The sequence below is a fragment of the Terrapene carolina genome, unplaced genomic scaffold (assembly GCF_002925995.2).
Source record: "Terrapene carolina triunguis isolate 2854851 unplaced genomic scaffold, T_m_triunguis-2.0 Scaffold34021, whole genome shotgun sequence".
Lineage (NCBI taxonomy): Eukaryota > Metazoa > Chordata > Testudines > Emydidae > Terrapene > Terrapene triunguis.
Genome location: NW_020698372.1, coordinates 2865464 through 2884236, shown reverse-complemented (window position 1 = coordinate 2884236; position 18773 = coordinate 2865464). Strand labels below are relative to the sequence as shown.

The following is an 18773-nucleotide window of genomic DNA, read 5'->3' as shown; positions in this document are numbered from 1 at the left end:
TAAACCTAAAACATAAATTTGACCAGATGGAAGATATTGCTTCATTTTCCTTTTTCTGAATCTAAAGGGGAGTCTGCTGGATAGTTTTAGATGAATTAAGCCGTCTCTTCCAGTTGACTTGAAACATCCTTTCTTTTATGTTAAGACACTAATTTGGGAGCTGAGTGAACCCAAGGACTGCTCTGTACTTTGTGAACTGGGTGATTCTTTGGTCTGGTCTGTACTAGGCTATCTCCATGTTATCAAAAAAAGGTTTATGGAAGGGCTTTATCCAGTTGTTATGACTTGTATGGTTTGAACTCTAGGATAGCATTATTTCCATGTTTGAGAGAAATAAGTGGGCAAGATTCTGAGGTCAAACTTTGAAATTTGGATGCTTAAAGTTGGCTTCCTAGTAAGGACCTAAATAAAAGAAACTTTCTGTTCCTGAAGTGCTATAAAGCTTCAAATGCCACTGAAAATGGGGGCTGCAGATTCTCAACACCTCTGACAAAACCAGGCCACTTTTAATCAAGTGTATGATTATGGAGTGGGGTGACTAACTTTATACACCTAAGTTTGAAAACTTTGGCATATTTTTCTAGTCTAATTTGTTGGCAAATATGTTCACCCTTGAACAGGCAGCCTTTTGTTAAATATAGAGAGTATTAATCATTTCTTACCTAGCAATCGTACAGTTTCTACTAAGGCTTAACATAATCATGATTTTTCTAAAAAATCTTAGTTACCATATTTTTAAGTAGAACAAGCCTTAGGTCCTTCATTAAATTTGTTCAGGTTTGAAAATTGCTTTTGAAGTGTGGAAAATTGATTCCATTTTGAATATCCAACATATCTCTTGTAACAACATGATTGAGTACAGGTCTGTCTCATCTTACGCTGGGGTTACGTTCCACAGTCAGCGCCTAAAGTGAAAATCGCGTATAGTCAAAATTACATTGAGTGTAATGGCGGGCGGAATCGCCCACACTACAGAAACAGTATTTAAATTTATTTTTCTCTTTTTTGTTTTTGTTTTTGCCGACCGCATAAAGCTGAAACCGCACATGTTAAATGCGCCTAAGATGCGACAGACCTGTATTTTTTTTTTTCTTGATCAGATCCAGTATAAATTTTGTTGTGCTGCCCCTCCCAATATTTTTCTCTGCATTTTTGGCCCTATTGAGTTGGACTATTTTATATGCAGTCTTCTAAAATAGATAAAGTGGTTAAAAACAAAACTTTAAAACAGGAGCTTAAGGATTTGGTACTGTCATTTAATGAGTTTCTGGGGTTACTGAGTTGTTTTGAAGGAATGTATCAATTATTAAAACAGCACAAAACGAATTTATAAAGGAAATCACTATAAGGTTCAGGAATCTGGGAAATGATGCGGAGATAGTTCTCATACTCTTCCTTTTATCATCTGGAGGCAATGGTTGAGCAGATATTGGCTACTATTGATCAACATCCGGATACTTCAGTGGGTTCAACGTTGATCTAAAATAGGTTTCTCTTATGTTAAATATTTTCTGTCATAAAAGTACAGAAGTAAATCTTTTTAAAAACACTATAACATACTAGAAAGGTGCCCTGATACTGCAAGAATTTTTTTAAACTGTAGTAAAATGTTTGCTTAGAAGGATGTGTATTGTAGATGGTGCTAGTAGCACCACCTTTTATTAAAGTTGTCTGACAGTTCAGATCTTGTTTTCAGTTTTTAGTAATTTTGCCAACATATAACTGTTTGGGCTGAAATTTCCCATGGTGTATGTCTGCCTCATGTTGAATTTTTTGGGAAAATTTCAGCCAAAATGTTTGTTGTTTCCAAGGATGAGGCTAGTGGAAAATACATTATTATTATTTATTATTTTGGCAACCTTTTATTTGAAAAGGTCTAATGCCCCCATGCTTTACAGCAAGGCCTTGAAATTTGGTGGGGGGTGACCTTTGTATCAAGGATATGCCTCTTGCTGCCCCGGTAAAAATCCTCCCAAATTTGATCAAGTTAAAAGCTTTTGAAAAATGGTAATTTGCACATGCTTGGTAGAGACTTTTTCTATTTTAGCAGCTAAATTCTCTGAAGAATCTGTCCTCATGGAGCCATGTTCCAGCCCAGGGCTGAAGAGGACTGTAACAGAGCCTTCGGAAGGCCAGGTGGTCTAGTGGGTTGTTAAGGTTCCTTCCCCACTCTGAACTCTGGGGTACAGATGTGGGGATCCACATGAAAGACCCCCTAAGCTTATTTTTGCCAGCTTAGGTTAAAAACTTTCCCAAGGCACAAATTCCACCTTGCCTTGAACAGTATGCTGCCACCACCAAGTGATTTAGACAAAGAATCAGGTGTTGTAGAAATTTCTGTCCGTTCCAGCTGAGGAATAAGGAGAGATGGACACAGCTAGTCAAGCAAGGAGCCCCGGGAGGGGCGATCTGTTTATTTCAATTGCAATTGGGTTCGAGCTCATAAGTCAGCAAGAACCCTGAAAACACTTACACCAAAGTATTATATGCAGTTGACTATGATAATCTATCGCTCTACGATTGGCCAAAATTTGCTATCATTACCATACATAATTAGCAAGCTACATGTATCTGCCCCTCTTATGACTCCTTATTGTTCATCTACTTGCCCCCTCCGCCTTGCGTTATTTTGCAAACCAAGCAGGTAGTTATCTACAGGACGCAGGCACAGAAAGTTCCATTGTCTGCAAGGTTGGAATTTGGCTACATTTCCTCTCGAAGGAACTTCCTGAGTTAAGACTATTCATAGCTGACGCTGCATGTTTCCCTTCTACTTTCTCCCATGTGTACGTGACAAATTTTGCCCCCTGGCAGTTAAGTAGAATAATTTTATTTCACAGGGAAAGGACCACTTGGAGTACTATTCCCCCAAAATATTCCCCCAAGCCCTGCACCCCCTTTCCTGGGGAAGACTTGAGAATATTATCCTCACCAATTGGTACAGGTGAACACAGACCCAAACCCTTGAATCTTAAGAACAATGAAAAATCAATTGGGTTCTTAAAAGAAGAATTTTAATTAAAGAAAAGGTAAAAGAATCACCTCTGTAAAATCAGGATGGTAAGTACTTTACAGAATAATAAAAGATTCAAAAACATAGAGGATTTCCCCCTAGGCAAAACTTTAAAGTTACAAAAACAGGGATAAACCTCCCTCTTACCACAGGGAAAATTCACAAGCTAAAACAAAAGATAACCTAACGCATTTCTTTGCTATTACTTACTATTTCTGCAATATTAGATGCTCAGCTTAGATATGACTTAGGGAGATGTATTTTCCCTGCCCTGGTTCCTTGTTGACTCTGGGGGAGACAGACAAAAAACCTTCCTCCACAGATTTGAAAGTATCTTCTCCCCTTATTGGTCCTCCCCTTATTGGTCCCTAATTGGTCTCACAGGGAGACTTCTTCAGCACCCTTGTCCAGGATCCGGTAGCGTAGGTCTGTTTTCCTCTCCTTGACTGAACTGGGGAGCTTTCGTTTAAACTTCTTTTCCAGTTGGAGCATGCTCTGCAGGTCTGGAGACATAGGCTCCGACTCTGTGGGTGTTCCAGGGCTGGAGCACTGACAGAAAAAAATTAGCACCCACCGGCAGCCAAGCTCCCCACCCGCGGGTGGCCCCGCTGATCAACTCCTCTCCCTCCCTGCCAGCGCCTCCTGCCCACCGCAGATCAGGTGTTCCATGATGCGCAGGAGGTGCTGGGAGGGAGGTAAGGGAGGGAGGTGGAGGAGTGGGTACAAGCGTGCTTGGGGGAGGGAGTGGGACTGGGTGGGAAGGGGCGTACCCTTGGGGGAAGGGGTGGAGTGGGGGCCAGGCCTGGGGCAGGAAGAGGCAGGGTTGGGGGAAGGGGTGGAGTGAGGACAGGGCCTGGGGCTGAGTGGTGGTTGAGCACTCCTGGGGGAAAATTGGAAGCTGGCGCCTGTATTTGGAAGGGTGGGGCTATGTGGGCTCAGTATTGTCCTTTATCTCTTTCAGGCCCAATATGAGGTTTGTATAACTCAGTGATTCTCAACATATTACACATTATGGACCGCATATGCGGCCCACAATGCATAACCTGAGCCACAGGGACCAAGTGTCAGGGCAGTGGCAGCCCGGATCTCGACCATGGACCCCGGACTCCTGCCACACGGGCCGCTGCCCCCAGCGGTCGGCCAGCTGCCTGGACCTCAGGACCCCTGCCACAGGGCCGGGCTGGCTGCCTGATTCAGTCCCCTGCCACACGGCTGCCCTGGAGCTTGCGGGGACAGGCGGCTGCCCAGGACCCCTGCCACGCGGGGCCCGCCCCAATTCCCCGCTGCCCTGGAACCTGCAGGGTGGGCCGGCTGCCCTGGACTGTGCAGTGCCAGTGGGGACCCCCCGACCCCACAGGGCTGGCCAGGAGCCTGCCCCCACGGTAGGCAGCAGGGCACCCCAGACCCCTCCCCCCAGGCAGCTGGGAATCTGCGACCCCAGACACACCCATGACCTTTAGTACACAGCTGAGCTGGGCTGCAGCTGTGTGTTAATTGGGCCGCATGTGTCCTGCGGGCTGAACTGGGGTCCTGTGGGGAAAAAATAGCATGTGATCATGTAATTAAAGACTGTATCATAATTAAGGCAGTCCCTGGGCCAGCAGCAGTTTGGGTGTGGGAGGGAGTTCAGGGTTGGGGCAGGGGAAAGCGAGGATGCAGGGTGGCGCTTACCTGAGGGCGGGGGGAGACCAGAGGTGAAAGTAACATAAGACTTACCAATACGGGGGCCTGGCTCCGGGCTCCTGGAATGGGTGAGGCCTCGTGCGGAAGGGGCGGGGCTCAGGGGTCAGCTTCCCTCAGCCAGCCCTTCCGCGCTGCCCAGGACTCCGGTGGCCATTTAAAGGGCCTGGGGCTCCAGCTGATGCTGCAGTAGCAGCAACAGCTGCCGGGAGCGTCAGGCCCATTCAAATCGCTGGGGCCCCAGAGCAGGTGCCCTTTTTGTTCCCCCCCCCCCCCCCCGTCAGCTGCTTACAGGCCCATACCAGCGGCCACTTCTTACCGGTATGCTGCACTGGCCCACTTTCACCTCTCGGGGGGGCTCCCTGGAAGCAGCCAGCATGACACTGCAACTCCTGCCCTAGGCTGAGGGGGCTCTGCATGCTGTGCTTACATGCAGGCACTGCCTCCGCAGCTCTCATTGGCTGCGGTTCTCGGCCAATGGGAGCTACGGAACCGGAGCTCGGCGGGGGCAGCGCGTGGATCCCCCTGGCCTTCCCTCCCCCTAGGAGCTGCAGAGACACGCTGAGCTGGGTAGGGATATTACCAGTCCTGCCAACTCCCCTCCTTCCCCCACCATCCCCTGCACCAGCAGGAGTCGTGGGCCATGCCTCCAGCACCCACGGTGCCTCCAGACCGCGGCCCCTCCCATCCCCCTCCCCGAGCACCCGGGGGCCCCGGCTCAAGTTACGGGTAAATAGTAAAAGTCATGGGCTGTGAATTTTTGTTTACTGCTCATGACCTGTCCACGACTTTTACTAAAAATACCCATGACTAAAAAGTAACCTTAATCATAATGTACCTGTATATGCAGAAGGGGGCTGAAATAAGGTTAATTCTAGCCATTCCAAACTTTTAAGTGCTTGACTGCAGTCTTATTGTGCTTTTAACATAACTTTTTGTGTATGGTTTATATGTATGTAGTTTTGAAAGCATAAAATTAATAGTAGAAAGTAAATTAGGCTCCAATCCTGTAAACATTTGCTCAGTGTTTTAACTTAATGCATGTGAGTGGTCCCATTGAAGCCAGTGGGACTCCTTGCTGTGTGTAAAGTTAAGCACATACACATGTCTTTGCAGCACTGGAACCTTAAATGTACCCATTGCTTCAGACCTCTCATGTACTGACTTCTAATTGGAAGTCAGAACTAGTCTAATAAAAGCAGCAAAATTTGCCTATTGCAATGCAGTTGATGAAAAAAAATTCTTCAAATCTCTGGCAAACAATAGAGCCTTACTGACCGCTGTCACACCTAATGCTAATTGACACCTTTGGTAAAGTACTCTCTCATGTCAAGAAATGTTTTTGTTGTTGTTTTTTTTCTGGATAGGTTTGGTGCACATTGGCAGGGCAGTATAGTAAGCTTGCACTACTGCTACCTGTACTGTATCTATTCGGTGGATAGATGATTTCATTCTTCAATGCTTCTAATCCAACTTCTTTCATGGTATTAAAGTTCACTTAAGGAATTGTGGAGTGGGGGATGTAAAAGAAAAGAACAACTGAATCCACTAATTTCATTTCTCTGATTTTGATTCTCTTCAAATTCTTTACAAGGGATCCCTTGCCTCTGGAGATAGACCAGAGTACATTAGCACTTTGAAAGTGCTCAGGTCTTGAGCCCCATTTCATCTGGCACACTGCTGCAAGAGTTGTTCCAAAGCTGTAGATACATTAACATTAATTCTTCTTAGAATAGATGCAGCTGTGTATTCCACTTAGGTGTGTGCATGCCCATACTTAAGTGGAATACATTTCTGCATCACATCTTGAAGAACCAGTTATTAATAAGTAACTATTTCTTACTGATTTTACAATATAACTTTTTGAAGTTATTGTTCTCTAGACAGTTATACTAAAAATTGTATATAAAGCTAATATCCCTCTAGTTTTGGAAGAATTCACAGGAAGACATTCTACTTCTGAAGTCTTAGAGGAGATGTTATAGAATAGAATTATTTTTATTTTAATAAAGAGTTAATAAAAATATGGCCATAGGTAGAATATAAACAGTTAAAAGTCATCTTGATTTCTGAAGAAGAGTTTTCTTGTAACATTCTAATTACCCCCCCCGCCCCCTCCCAAAAACAAAAAAAACCCAGTATAATGTTAACCTTCTTTTATGGTCATTACCATAATAAGTTAATGGTATGGTATAACCAAACAATTCCGTTTAATTTTCATGAACAAATGGATTTGTTTAGTCTGTCACTTTTCGGTAATGTTGATCTAGAGAAAGACGAAGATTATTGTATAAAAGGTGAAGTCTGATATAAATCATGCTACATAGATGTATGCAGGGTTATAATTTCGTTTGAGTACTAAAATATGTAAATAAATTCAGTAGAGAATTGATCAATTTCCCACTCTCTGCCTTCTTCATAAAATAGGAACTCTTTGACAGAAGTGGTCATTATTGATGTTAGTGGTGAACTCTTTTCAGTTTTAGTGATCCATATGGACAAATTAGATGACATGGGTCTTATTTTCAAAATTTGCCCATGTTTCAGTGATTAGGTATAGAGGATGTACAGTGAGTATATGAGAATAACGTTTCCATGCCTCAGTTTTTCCAGAGGCCAAAACCAACTGGGTGAAGTAGTCCTTTAGTGCTGACGAGTAACAGGTTATTTTATATACATTTTGAAACTTGTGGCTGTTGGAGAGTCACAAAGCAATTGAAGATAGGCAAACATTTATTTTTTTTCAATTGTTTTGTATTTTCCTTTTAACTTTTTTTCTTTTAAGAGGCTGTAATATCACAGTAGGCTATTGGTCTGGCCTTTTCTTGATATACAACTGTCATAAGGGATTCTGTGTGAATACATTTCAGGTGGTTCACTAGAAATGGTTATTGCGCAAGATGAACATCTACCTGAAGATGTGGTGAGAGAATTTGGTATTGATTTGGTTACTGGATTACATCACATTCATGACCTTGGAATTCTCTTCTGTGAACTCACACCTGGAAAGGTAACGAGTAACATCTTATATTATGTCAAAGATATCATTACAATTTCAGAAATTATTATTTGCATTATGCTAATGTCCAGAGGTGCTACTCAAGGTTGGAGGCCAGGTGTTGTGTGTTGTGCATGAACATAGTAAGAGACAAGTGTATGTCCTGAATACCTTACAGTCTAATTAGTTTATTTTCTCTCCCTGCTGTACCACTCTGCAGCTGAGAATGAGTGTCTGAGAGTATAGTATCTGCTTCCATGCTGCAGCATAAAAAGATGAGTCAATAAAAGATTTTCATTATTCATTTAGGAGTCCCATTGTTTTTAGCTTTGAATCATTCTGTCATACCCTGTCTACACTAGGAAACCACATATTTCTTAGTTTCTTGGTAATCCTTCATGACACACAATATTTTAAAAATGACTTAGTCAAAATTAATTCTGCCTATAGTACATAAATTATTGTGTAAATAGCAATTGGAGACTAAAGTTGGTTGTCTGCTTTGAGAACTCCATGGGAAGTTGATACCAAACGTTGCATAAATGAATGATCAACTTATTGTAATTGTTTCCTAAAACAGGACTGCCCATCTTTCCCTAGTTTTTGAGTTTAGTCTAGTAAAACTCACATGTTTTTCCTAAAATGTGCATAGTGAATCAAAGTATGACCACAATAAACATTTTTATTTTTCCTTAATATATTGACTCTGCTCTCGATCGGACTCTCTACTCTGTGATCACATTTTCTGCATTGCCAAGTTTCTTGTAAAAATTAGCTACTGTGGATGTATGCGCAAAGTCAGTAGATGACTTCATAAGAAATATAGTGCTGCACATTTGTGTATCTGATGGCAGGACATTGAGACATGAATAGAATACAACAGAATTGGAAAGCTTGTATTTCCTTTAAAGTTACTAATTTACTGTTAAGCCAGGTTGATGAATAGGTAAAATGTTTCTCAGAATCTGGTTGCTATGTGGATAATCCTTTTAGTCAACTCTAGCTTCCATATTTTGGAAATTAAATGTTAGACTAGCGTTTAAAATATTTAACAAACTTTAATATGCACACATGTTGAAAGATGCATCACTTTTTATCTTTGCTGTAGAGTAATGTATGTGGTAATTACTCCTTTGAACACGTAGTCCAATTCAAAGTAGCCATCCTTAATTTCAGAGTCCTGCATAGAACTGGTCCTGGCTATTGTGATATTGCCTCTTTCTGTGTAACCACAACCTCCCATGACAGCTATGTTCCACTAAAACAACATAGCTGTTGACCAGTAGAGGAGACTAATGACTTCAGGAGATGGAACCTTCACAGGAACTGGAACAAGATTTTGGAACTAAGAATGATTGCTAACTTGCTGCATGCAGAGCAAGTGCAAAACCTCTTTTTCCATGCTTTCCCACGATATCATCTTCATTGTCACAGGCTCATTTAAAACAAAAGCAAAAAGCCCTCTGCCTAGATCTGTCTAAAATAAAAAAGCCACCTTTTGATGGCTATGAAAAAAGGTCATTGTAGTCCCCCGCCCCGCCCCTTGTGGGAGGCATTCAGCTATTTACTGGATCACTAAAGCCTGTGATGGGGTGAGACTCACCGGCGTGGCGCCTCCTGCTGGTCATCTCAGGAATTAGCTCTTCCAGCCCAGAGCGCCCTCTGTAGGCCAGTGTCTCGCCTGCCGCTGGCCCCGTGTCCCTCCTGGACCCCAGTGCCCTTTACATCAGGGTTCTGCCCCAGCAGTAACCCACAATCTGGGTCTTCCCACCCAGGGGAACCTCTATCCCCACCTTGCCTCAGTGGCTACTGCCAGTCACCGACTAGCCCCCGCTCACTGGGGCAGACTGCAGTCTGTAAACCACTCATCATCGGCAAGGGGGGGTTGGACCTGCTGCCTTTGCCTATGTCTGGGCTGCCCCTCTGCAGCCCCAGTACCCTTTTTGGCCTTTTAGCAGGGCCTGCAGACTGGGGTTTTACCAGGCTGGAGCTCCTCAGCTCCCTCTGCCCTTCCCCAGCACTGCTCCACCTCAGGTACCTTTCTCAGCTCCCAGGCAGCCCAGTCCTTCTCTCTCAGAAGCTAGAGAGAGTCTCTTCTTTGAGCTCCTGGCTCACAGCCCTTTTATAGGGTGAGCTGTGGCCTGATTGGGGTGTGGCCCCAGCTGTGGCTCCTTCCCCAATCTAGCCTAGCCTTTTTCACAGCCACAGCCCTCTCTCCAGGGCTGTTTTTAACCCCTTTTCTACAGGAGTGGGGCAGCTGCCGCACTACAGGGCCATATAAATACTTTTAATGGTAATGAGACTTGATCAAAACTGCAATCTTAGATAGGTTGGACTGGAAAATTCAGCTTTTTGAAACAGTCCTTTATATGTAAGAGAAACAACTTCACTTTTGTTTACCTCTGTAGATACTTCTGGAAGGGCCTGGCACACTGAAGTTCAATAATTTTTGCCTGGCTAAAGCAGAGGGTGAAAATTTGGAAGAATTTTTTGCTTTAATTGGATCAGAGGAAGGAGATGGTGATGGCTGTGAAAGCACTCCACAAAGAAACTTGAAAAATAGACTCAAAGGTACAGCATATAGTATATATTTTATCCAGTCAAAATTAACTAAACTTAGTGAGGCATAATGAAATGTTTTAAAAATGTTTTGATTTTAAATCCTGTTGAGAGGACGGGGTCTTATTTTCTCTGCCATAAACTTAAAATTGTGGTCTTTTGTAACTATTCTTTTTGTGGATGCAGGAATTAAGAATGCTTGATTTTTCTATTACTAATGTAGAGGTTTTTTTAGAACTAAACAAAATAAAATGTTTTGACAGTGTCTGACAATGTAATGGGAAGCATTATGGGAATTTGCATATGATACAAACCACAAAACAAGCTACACTACCTGTTACGAAAATCAGAGCACATAAAATTTAATTGTGAAAGGCAATTGTTAACTAAGTTGTTACTAAGTTATCTGTACATACAGCTATTGCTTCAGGTGACTATTTTACCTCTTCTCCCCCATTGTAATTAATGCTACCGTTAGCTTAAGGCAGGGGTTCCCAAACTTTGGTTTGCGGCTTGTTCAGGGTAAGCCCCTGGCGGGCTATGGGACACTTTCTTTACCTGAGCATCCGCAGGTACAGCTGCTCCCAGCTCCCAGTGTCCGCGGTTCACTGTTCCCGGCCAATGGGAGCTGCGGGAAAGTGGCGCGAGTCAGGCCACCGCTTCCCGCAGCTCCCATTCTAGCTTGAGGGGACATGCCCATGCTAGCTCTGGTTGAGCTAATGCACTAAAAATAGAAGTGTAGCCACAGTGGCAGGAGCGGCAAGCTGCTCAGAGTCCAATCCTGTCTGAGACCATAGGTTCATGCTGGGGATAATTAGTCCCTCCCACATTTGCGCTGCTGTGGCTACACTTCGATTTTTAGCATGTTTACTCAATCAAAGCTAGTGCAGGTATGTGTCCTCAAGCTGGAATTTACAGCTTTTAGCTCCAGTGTGGACCTATCCTTAGTCTCATGTAAGCAAGATTTTGGTAGCACAGACCATCATTGGTATCCTTAAGTACAGGGAAGATTGCTAGCCAGCACTTTGAGTGTGTGACAGGTACATAGAGAAGAAACAGATTTTTACATACACATAGTCATGTTTCCAACCTTCATAACAATACAAAACCAAGTTTAGCAAACATACAGCATAACATACATCTGTGATAAGAAGTAATAAAGACTGTATTATTATTTTAGTGTGCCTGTTCTGAATAGTCTTCAAGGTATCCTTGAATTGAAGCCCAGATCAAGGTATTCAAGTATAGGAACAGTGAAGCTGAATTAATATTACTGTAATTATATAAACTTACAGTGTGGCTGTACAAGTGAGAGTGGTTGGTTTTTACAATGAGTGTTGTAGATGTAACATCACATCTTTGAAATGCAACTTTTACTGTACAAACATACAGCTCTGTCATTTCCCACTGGCATTGGTGAGTTTTCAGTAATTTCAATGGCTGGTGTGCTGCTGTTTCAATTTTTTTTTTTTTTATTTAAAAGAATAAACCAATTTTCAGGAGTCATTTTTAAAACAAAATGATCAGATGGATAACAGACTTTAAATGGAGCAAAGGGCTTAATTAACTAGAAATATTAACTCTCTTTTATTAAATTTGGGTTGGTTGGTTTATTATTTATTTTAGGTTGTGCTTCTGTATTTGATACAGACGAATGGGAAAACTAAAACTAAAATAGAGTTGGCTATTTATACATTTCTCATTTCCTCGATTAAGTGCAAACCGTATGATTTTGTGAACATTTAGAGTAACCATTTGAACTTTCATATGGGGGTACCTAGTATATGGAGCACCATATATAGAAATATAAATAAATCCATTTTAGATGACAGCTAACACAGCAAAATGCGATCCTTTATTTAGAGCCTGTTGAGCTCCAGCAATATGGTGAAAGCCAGTGTATGTGGAAATGACGGTTGGAACTATGGTAAAGCAAGGGAAGATGTTATGAGGTTGCCAATACTGTACAGCTTCCGAGAAGTACTGAAATAAGTAGCATTAAGCTAATTATAGACACAAATGTGCCTAATAAACAGAAGATCTTTATCCTTAAGAGATTAAACTTTGCACTCCACAATCAGTAGAACATAAAAATAGTCCCTTCAGCAGATTTGTTTTGTTTTTGTTTTTTCTTTAAATTAAAATCTTCTAGAGAGGACCAAACATCATTGTGTGGTATATTTGCCTACGTGATGTGGCTAAGGAGATATCAAATCTGTTTAAATGGGAGGACAGAAAATCAATTCTAACCCATCTGATCATGATATAAAATTATTAGGGCTGTCAAGCAATTAGGCGCGATTAATAGCACGATTAATCATGTTAATAATAGAATACCATTTATTTAAATATTTTTGATGTTTTCTACATTTTCAAATATATTGATTTCAATTACAACACAGAATACAAAGTGTACAGTGCTCACTTTATATTATTTATTAGAAATGTTTGCACTGGAATGGTGGTTGAAGCATGAAGGGACATACGAATCTTTAGCACATCTGGCACGTAAATATCTTGCGATGCCAGCTACAACAGTGCCATGAGGATGCCTGTTCTCACATTCAGGTGACATTGTAAACAAGAAACGGGCAGCATTATCTCCCACAAATGTGAACACGCTTGTTTGTCTGAGCGATTGGCTGAACAAGAAATAGGACTGAGCGGACTTTTAGGCTCTAAAGTTTTACATTGTTTTGTTTTTGAATGCAGTTATTTTTGTTCATAATTCTACCTTTGTAAGTTCAACTTTCATGATAGAGATTGCACTACAGTACTTGTAATGGGGGAATTGAAAAATACTATTTTTTTACAGTGCGAATATATGTAATCAATTCCAATTGATATTCTATTGTTTAAAAGTGCAATTAAAGCTGCAATTAATCATGATTAATTTTTTTGAGTTAATCGCATGAGTTAACTGCGATTAGTCAACAGCCCTAAAAATTATGTTAAGTACTTCTCTAACTCACTGAACTCCAGTTGACAGAATCTTGGTAACGTCCCTCAGGATTCTTTTGCATATTTCATCGTTCCATGTTTTCCATACTTAGAATGAAGTGAAGATATGTCTCGCTCAGTTGGACAGCAGAGAGATCTTGCATACTGGGCTTCCCAGAGTTCAGTGAAGAAAAGGCTTTGGTGGACTGGGACTGTGCTGTCCTCCTAGCCAAGGTTGAGGCAGCATGTCTATGCTGATACTTTTAAAGTCTGTCAGGTGCCTTCAGTAGCAACACCCTATGATCTATGGTATCACATTCGATCCTACCACTAGTAGGAGGTGGAGTTGATTTAGAGTATGTGTGCTCCATTTACATCTCAGAGAACTTGGAAGTTAATTTGGGATAGTTAGTTATATAATCAAAGGGCCTCGCCTATGGGGTATGACAGGGTTAATTCAGTCGCCCTTTTGTTTAACATGTATATGAAGCTACTAGGAATCTCAGTTAAAAAAACAACTTGGGCTGCTAGTGCCCTCAATATGGACTTCAAACTGCTATTGGGTATCCATTTATTAACAGTGGCTTGAAGTATATTCTTCCATCTGTTACTGGCCAGGAGACTTTCCATCCTCCCACTGGATGCTGACCTGGCTACTGTGAAACATATCTTTTTACAATAGGCTTGACTATTGCAGTGCCTTGTACTTAGGAATCAACTCTGGTCATTAAAGAAACTTCTGCTGTTCCAGAATGCAGCAGCAGCCTTTTCACTCAAAAAGTCTGGTTCATACAAATGCATTATAAGTGCAGTAATTGAGATGCCACCAAGTATGAGAACAAATTTAAAGTTCGGTACTTAATCTTCAAAACCCTCTATGCCAGTGGGTCTCAAACCTTTTTTTACTGGCGACCCCTTTCACACAGCAAACCTCTGAGTCCGAACCCCCCCCACCCATAAATTAAACACACTTTTTAATATATTTAACACCAATATAAATGCTGGAGGCAAGCGGGGTTTGGGGTGGAGGTTGACAGCTCACGACCCCCCATGTAATAACCTCATGAACCCTAAGGGGTCCCAACCCCCAGTTTGAGAACCCCTGCTCTATGCTATGGGATTGGACTATTTCAGAGACCGCTTCCCTCTCTTCACAATGTTGATCTGCCACAACCACAATACTTATTAGGAATAAGTGAACTATTGACAATAAGCTTTGTCTCCTGCTCATGTAAATTTCACTCTTTCTTAATGAAGCTCCGTATTGCAAGAAATAAGAATGATGATGAAGCTACTGTATTCAGGAAGAAACAACAACCTCTTTGAGATATCTTTATCAGAATGACTGCAAGTGTGTGTGTGTGTGTGTGTGTGTGTGTGTGTGTGTGTGGTTAACAACCTATCCCCTCTTACAAACCAAAACCTAAGGATAAAAGAAACCAATATGTGCTCTTGAAAGGAGGATGGAACTTACTGAAAAATTTGTTGACTTTGTGTAACCCTTAGTGACTATGGTATAATACTGATGGATAATAAACTTTCTATTTTTATTCCTCCTATGTTGAGGTTAATTGGCAGACAGGTATGTTATATCTTTTGTATATGAAACATTATTCATGATTTATATTCAGGCATATTATAAAAAGTATTTAAGTAGGTGTAGTATTGAGCAAAAATGGGATTTGGCATCAGTAAATAAAAGTGATTTAATCTGAAATGTCCTGAAGATCTAGGTAGCTCTATAGTCATTCTCTGCCAGTACGACACAAGGACTGCAAGATTATATGTAACAGGAGAGGATGTCTGCTTCACTATTTTAGCAGCACTCCAGCCCACTTAAAGAAAGGGGATTGTAGGAAAATAAAGAAGATTATTCTGATAAACCATTTGGCTTATAATTGGATTTGTGTATTTTGTTATTGCCAGTATTTTTCATTTAAGTAAAAATACATAGAAATTGGCTTAAATTTGTAACCAATATCCTATTTATTGGCTTCAACAGGAGTTTCACCTGTGCAAGGGTTTGGGAACAGACATTATGTGAATAAATACTATGAATAATTTGACAGCATTTTTTCTGTTTGGGACTCATCTCACCCTCAGTTGCATGGTGTACATATCTAACTAAATTGCATAAAATGGTACTCTCCTTTTTAAATAGGGATAAACATTTCTATGAATCTTCAGTTCTGTGGCTTCTACTCAAAAGGGGTCGATATGTATTTTACAAAACACAGTACTAAGAAAAAATCATTCCAACAGAAAGTCACTGCATTCTTCTCCTTCCTCTTCTCTTGTACAGTCTGTGAAAACTGACACTGCAATTTTGTCTTTCATGGCTGTGTTCCCAATTTCCCAAACACTGAAATGCTCCATTCCTGTAAACTGTTGTTACTAATATTGAGTTTAAGTAAATGTATTATATTTAAAAGTAAACTACATCTATTTTGTGTCTGTGTACAGCAAACTGAGCTCAGAAGAGAGGAAGCCCTTTTTGAATACACTTTGTGCAAATGTGCTTCACAGAGCTTTTAAATACAGTTGGCATATTTGAAGCTACTGTGGGTGATGGTCATCTTAATGAAAAGTGGCATTGTTTGAAAGAGTGGGAGTCCAGTATGGCAGAGTGTAGCCCTATTTCCATCCTACTTTAATACTAGTTTAATATAGGAGTAGCTATACTGAATCAGACCAGTGGTCCATATAGTCTGGTATCCTGTCCATGACAGCATTCAGTATCGGATGCTTCAAGGGGAGGTGGAAAAACCGCAAAGGCAAACCACTATAAATGGTCTATTTATATATATCATCATCCCCTCCTTCTGCCTCCACTTCTCTCTCTCCACAGGCTCTTGCTGACTTCTTCCAAGAGAAAATTGACAAAATACAATGTGACCTTCCCATCCCTCCCACAACTCTCTCCTCCTTCTCCCCATCACAGATGCAGAAGCTTCTTGTCTGTTCTCTAACCTGACCTCTTGGCTCAGTGACCCCATCCCATCTTCTGGTCTGCCTTCTCTCTCATCTCCTTCCTTACTCTTCTCTTTAACCCAGACAACTACTGCCCCATCTCCCTTCCCCCGTTTGTCTTAGCTCATTGACCATAATGCCTGCAATTGTTGTCCCGAGTTCCTCTCCTTCAGTTCCATCCTAAACCCTCTCCCATCAAGCTTCTGCTCCTTGCAGTCCACTGAAACCACTCTCGCCAAAGTCTCTAGTGACGTCTTCCTAGCTAAAGCTCAGAATCTGCACTCTGTCCTCATTGACCTGTCAGCTACCTTTGACTCCATCACCCATGTTCTCTTCTTGAAATTTTGACCTGCCTTGGCTTCCATGACTCAGTTCTCTTCTGGTTCTCCTCCAACCTCTCTTACTGCTTCTTCAGAGTGCCCTTTAGGGGATTAGCCTCATTCCCCTGCCAGTTTTCTATGCAGGCTCCACAGGGCTCATGCCTTGTCCCTTTCTCTTCTCCCTCTAAACTTGATCTCTGGTAATCTCATCTGTAAACACAAATTCAATTACCAGTGGCCATGCTGATGACTCACAGATCTGCCTCTCTTCTTCATTCTTGTCTCCATCTGTCCAAACTAAAATCTTAACCTCTGTCTCAGACATCTTCTCATAGATATTTAGTCATTAGCTCAAGCCCTCCCCTACTTCCTTTCTCAATCACTGTGGACAATACCACAATTCTGTCCACTCCATCCCCTAATCTGGGCGTCATCTTTGACTTGGACCTTTCTCTAGGTACATTAGAAAATTTCAGCACAAAACAGTAGATGTTCTTCTCAGGTTATGTGTAGGGGAAGTGAAATAGAAATATAAATAACAAAATAGTTTCCACAATCCCACTGAAAAGGTATATCAGAATGAAGTGAGGATAGTTGTCTGATGAGAGGTAAGGTTGTGATCACAGGACTATAATTCAAATTCCTGAGTTTCTATCCCAAATCTGACATTGACATTCTCTGTGCCACTGAGCAAGTACTTAGGGAAACTGTGGTTCAGCATTTATCTTTAAATGGAGATAATGCATACACCAGAGGTAAGGTGGGAGGATTGACACGGTGGCGTTTTTTAAAATTCTGAATTGTATAAATGCTGAATGGATAGTCCAAGTTGCCTTATATATGTTTTATTTTGTAGGATCACCTGTATACACCTCTCCAGAAGCAATAAAAGGAGCTGACTTCTCCATAGCTAGTGATCTGTGGTCATTGGGCTGTTTGCTTTACGAAATGTTTTCAGGTTGTGTTTCTATCTATCTGACATTTGTGATAATTTGGAAAAATGAGTTTTTGGTACACTATGAAGACTTCCAATTATTTAGGAACCTTGTAAAATAATCAACTGAGATAATGTCACTAAGATCTGAGTTATAGTATAATTATAATATATGGTTTTAACTGCCTCTAGTGCTCAGAATTATAATTTGCTAAATTATAATAAAGGTTTGAGCTCCCATTCTGTCATTTAAGGGTTTTATGCTCTTAAGCATTAAAACAATTTACCAAATGCATTAATTTGTTCTTTTAAACAGCTAAAGTGAATTTTACCTTTAAAATTGCACTACTTTGGCTTAGTGAAGAGTAAGGGGAAGGGGAGCAGGAAGGGGGAGCATCTGGGAAGGTGAAATCTCCTTCAAACTAGGTTGCAGGGCTGTAGCCCAGTCTTCCTGTGGCAACATACACAGTATGCTAGCCTATTGGATTAACATAGATGTGGGTCTTGCTGTCCTCATTATCCACTCTGCTGGCATCTGGGGCTACCACGGAGACCCATTTTGGGACACAAGACATGAAGGGGCATTCTTAATGGCTGTCCTGCCCATGTTTTGTTCTGCATTCCTCATTGCTCACTGGCTCTCACCACCAAGGGTATTTGTATTTAAACTGACATTCATTTGTTAAATTGAGTTCAGATTGACAATACTTGCTTCTTGAATGAGATTATTTAGTAACAATTATTTTGCAGTTTAATCAAGTTCAATAGAATTAAGTGAATCTACTTATACTTATAGGAAGACCTCCATTCTTCTCTGAAAGCTTTTCTGAATTAATTGAACAGATTTTATATGAAAATCCTTTGCCACCTAAACCTAAAGGTAAGGTTTGTAATGCTTAGAATGTAGTAGTCAGTTTTGTTTGTTATGTTTCTTATGTTGATAATTAATATTTTGGTTTGCAAAGAATATTCTGCTTAAAATTCTTTATTACAGAAGTGTATTTTCTCATTAAATTAAACTTTTATTAGCAGAATTATAAGAAATTTCTATCCCTAATACTGAATATTAGAACTAGTCTCCTTTTGGAGTTTAACTGTTCTGTTCTTTTGGATTATTGCCGACTGGGCAAATGGATACTTCATATAAAGTTAAATATTAAGAATAAAAGCAATTTTCTAGAGGGAAATATGTTGCTACATTTCATATTAAGCCATTACTATTATTACATATTAAGCCACTATTTTCAGATGGCTCTAATTTAATGAAGATTAATTCTTTTAGGTTAAAATTTCTGATACTTGTTTTTCACACTGTAGTGAGTCGGTGTGGCTCCCCTCCTGCCCAGAGGAGGGAGCACT

The 18773-nt window shown here is 41.0% G+C and overlaps 1 protein-coding gene across 1 annotated transcript in view; it reads left to right on the top strand.

The window, feature by feature from the left end:
• The window catches only part of LOC113405028 (serine/threonine-protein kinase ULK4-like), a 412206-nt gene that overhangs the window by 7309 nt on the left and 386124 nt on the right, over positions 1–18773 (top strand). Inside the window, exons 4-7 of the mRNA XM_026646055.1 lie at positions 7564–7703; positions 10100–10262; positions 17337–17438; positions 18211–18294. Of these exons, the coding sequence (XP_026501840.1) occupies positions 7564–7703; positions 10100–10262; positions 17337–17438; positions 18211–18294 (489 nt within the window). The remainder of the gene's footprint in view (positions 1–7563; positions 7704–10099; positions 10263–17336; positions 17439–18210; positions 18295–18773) is intronic.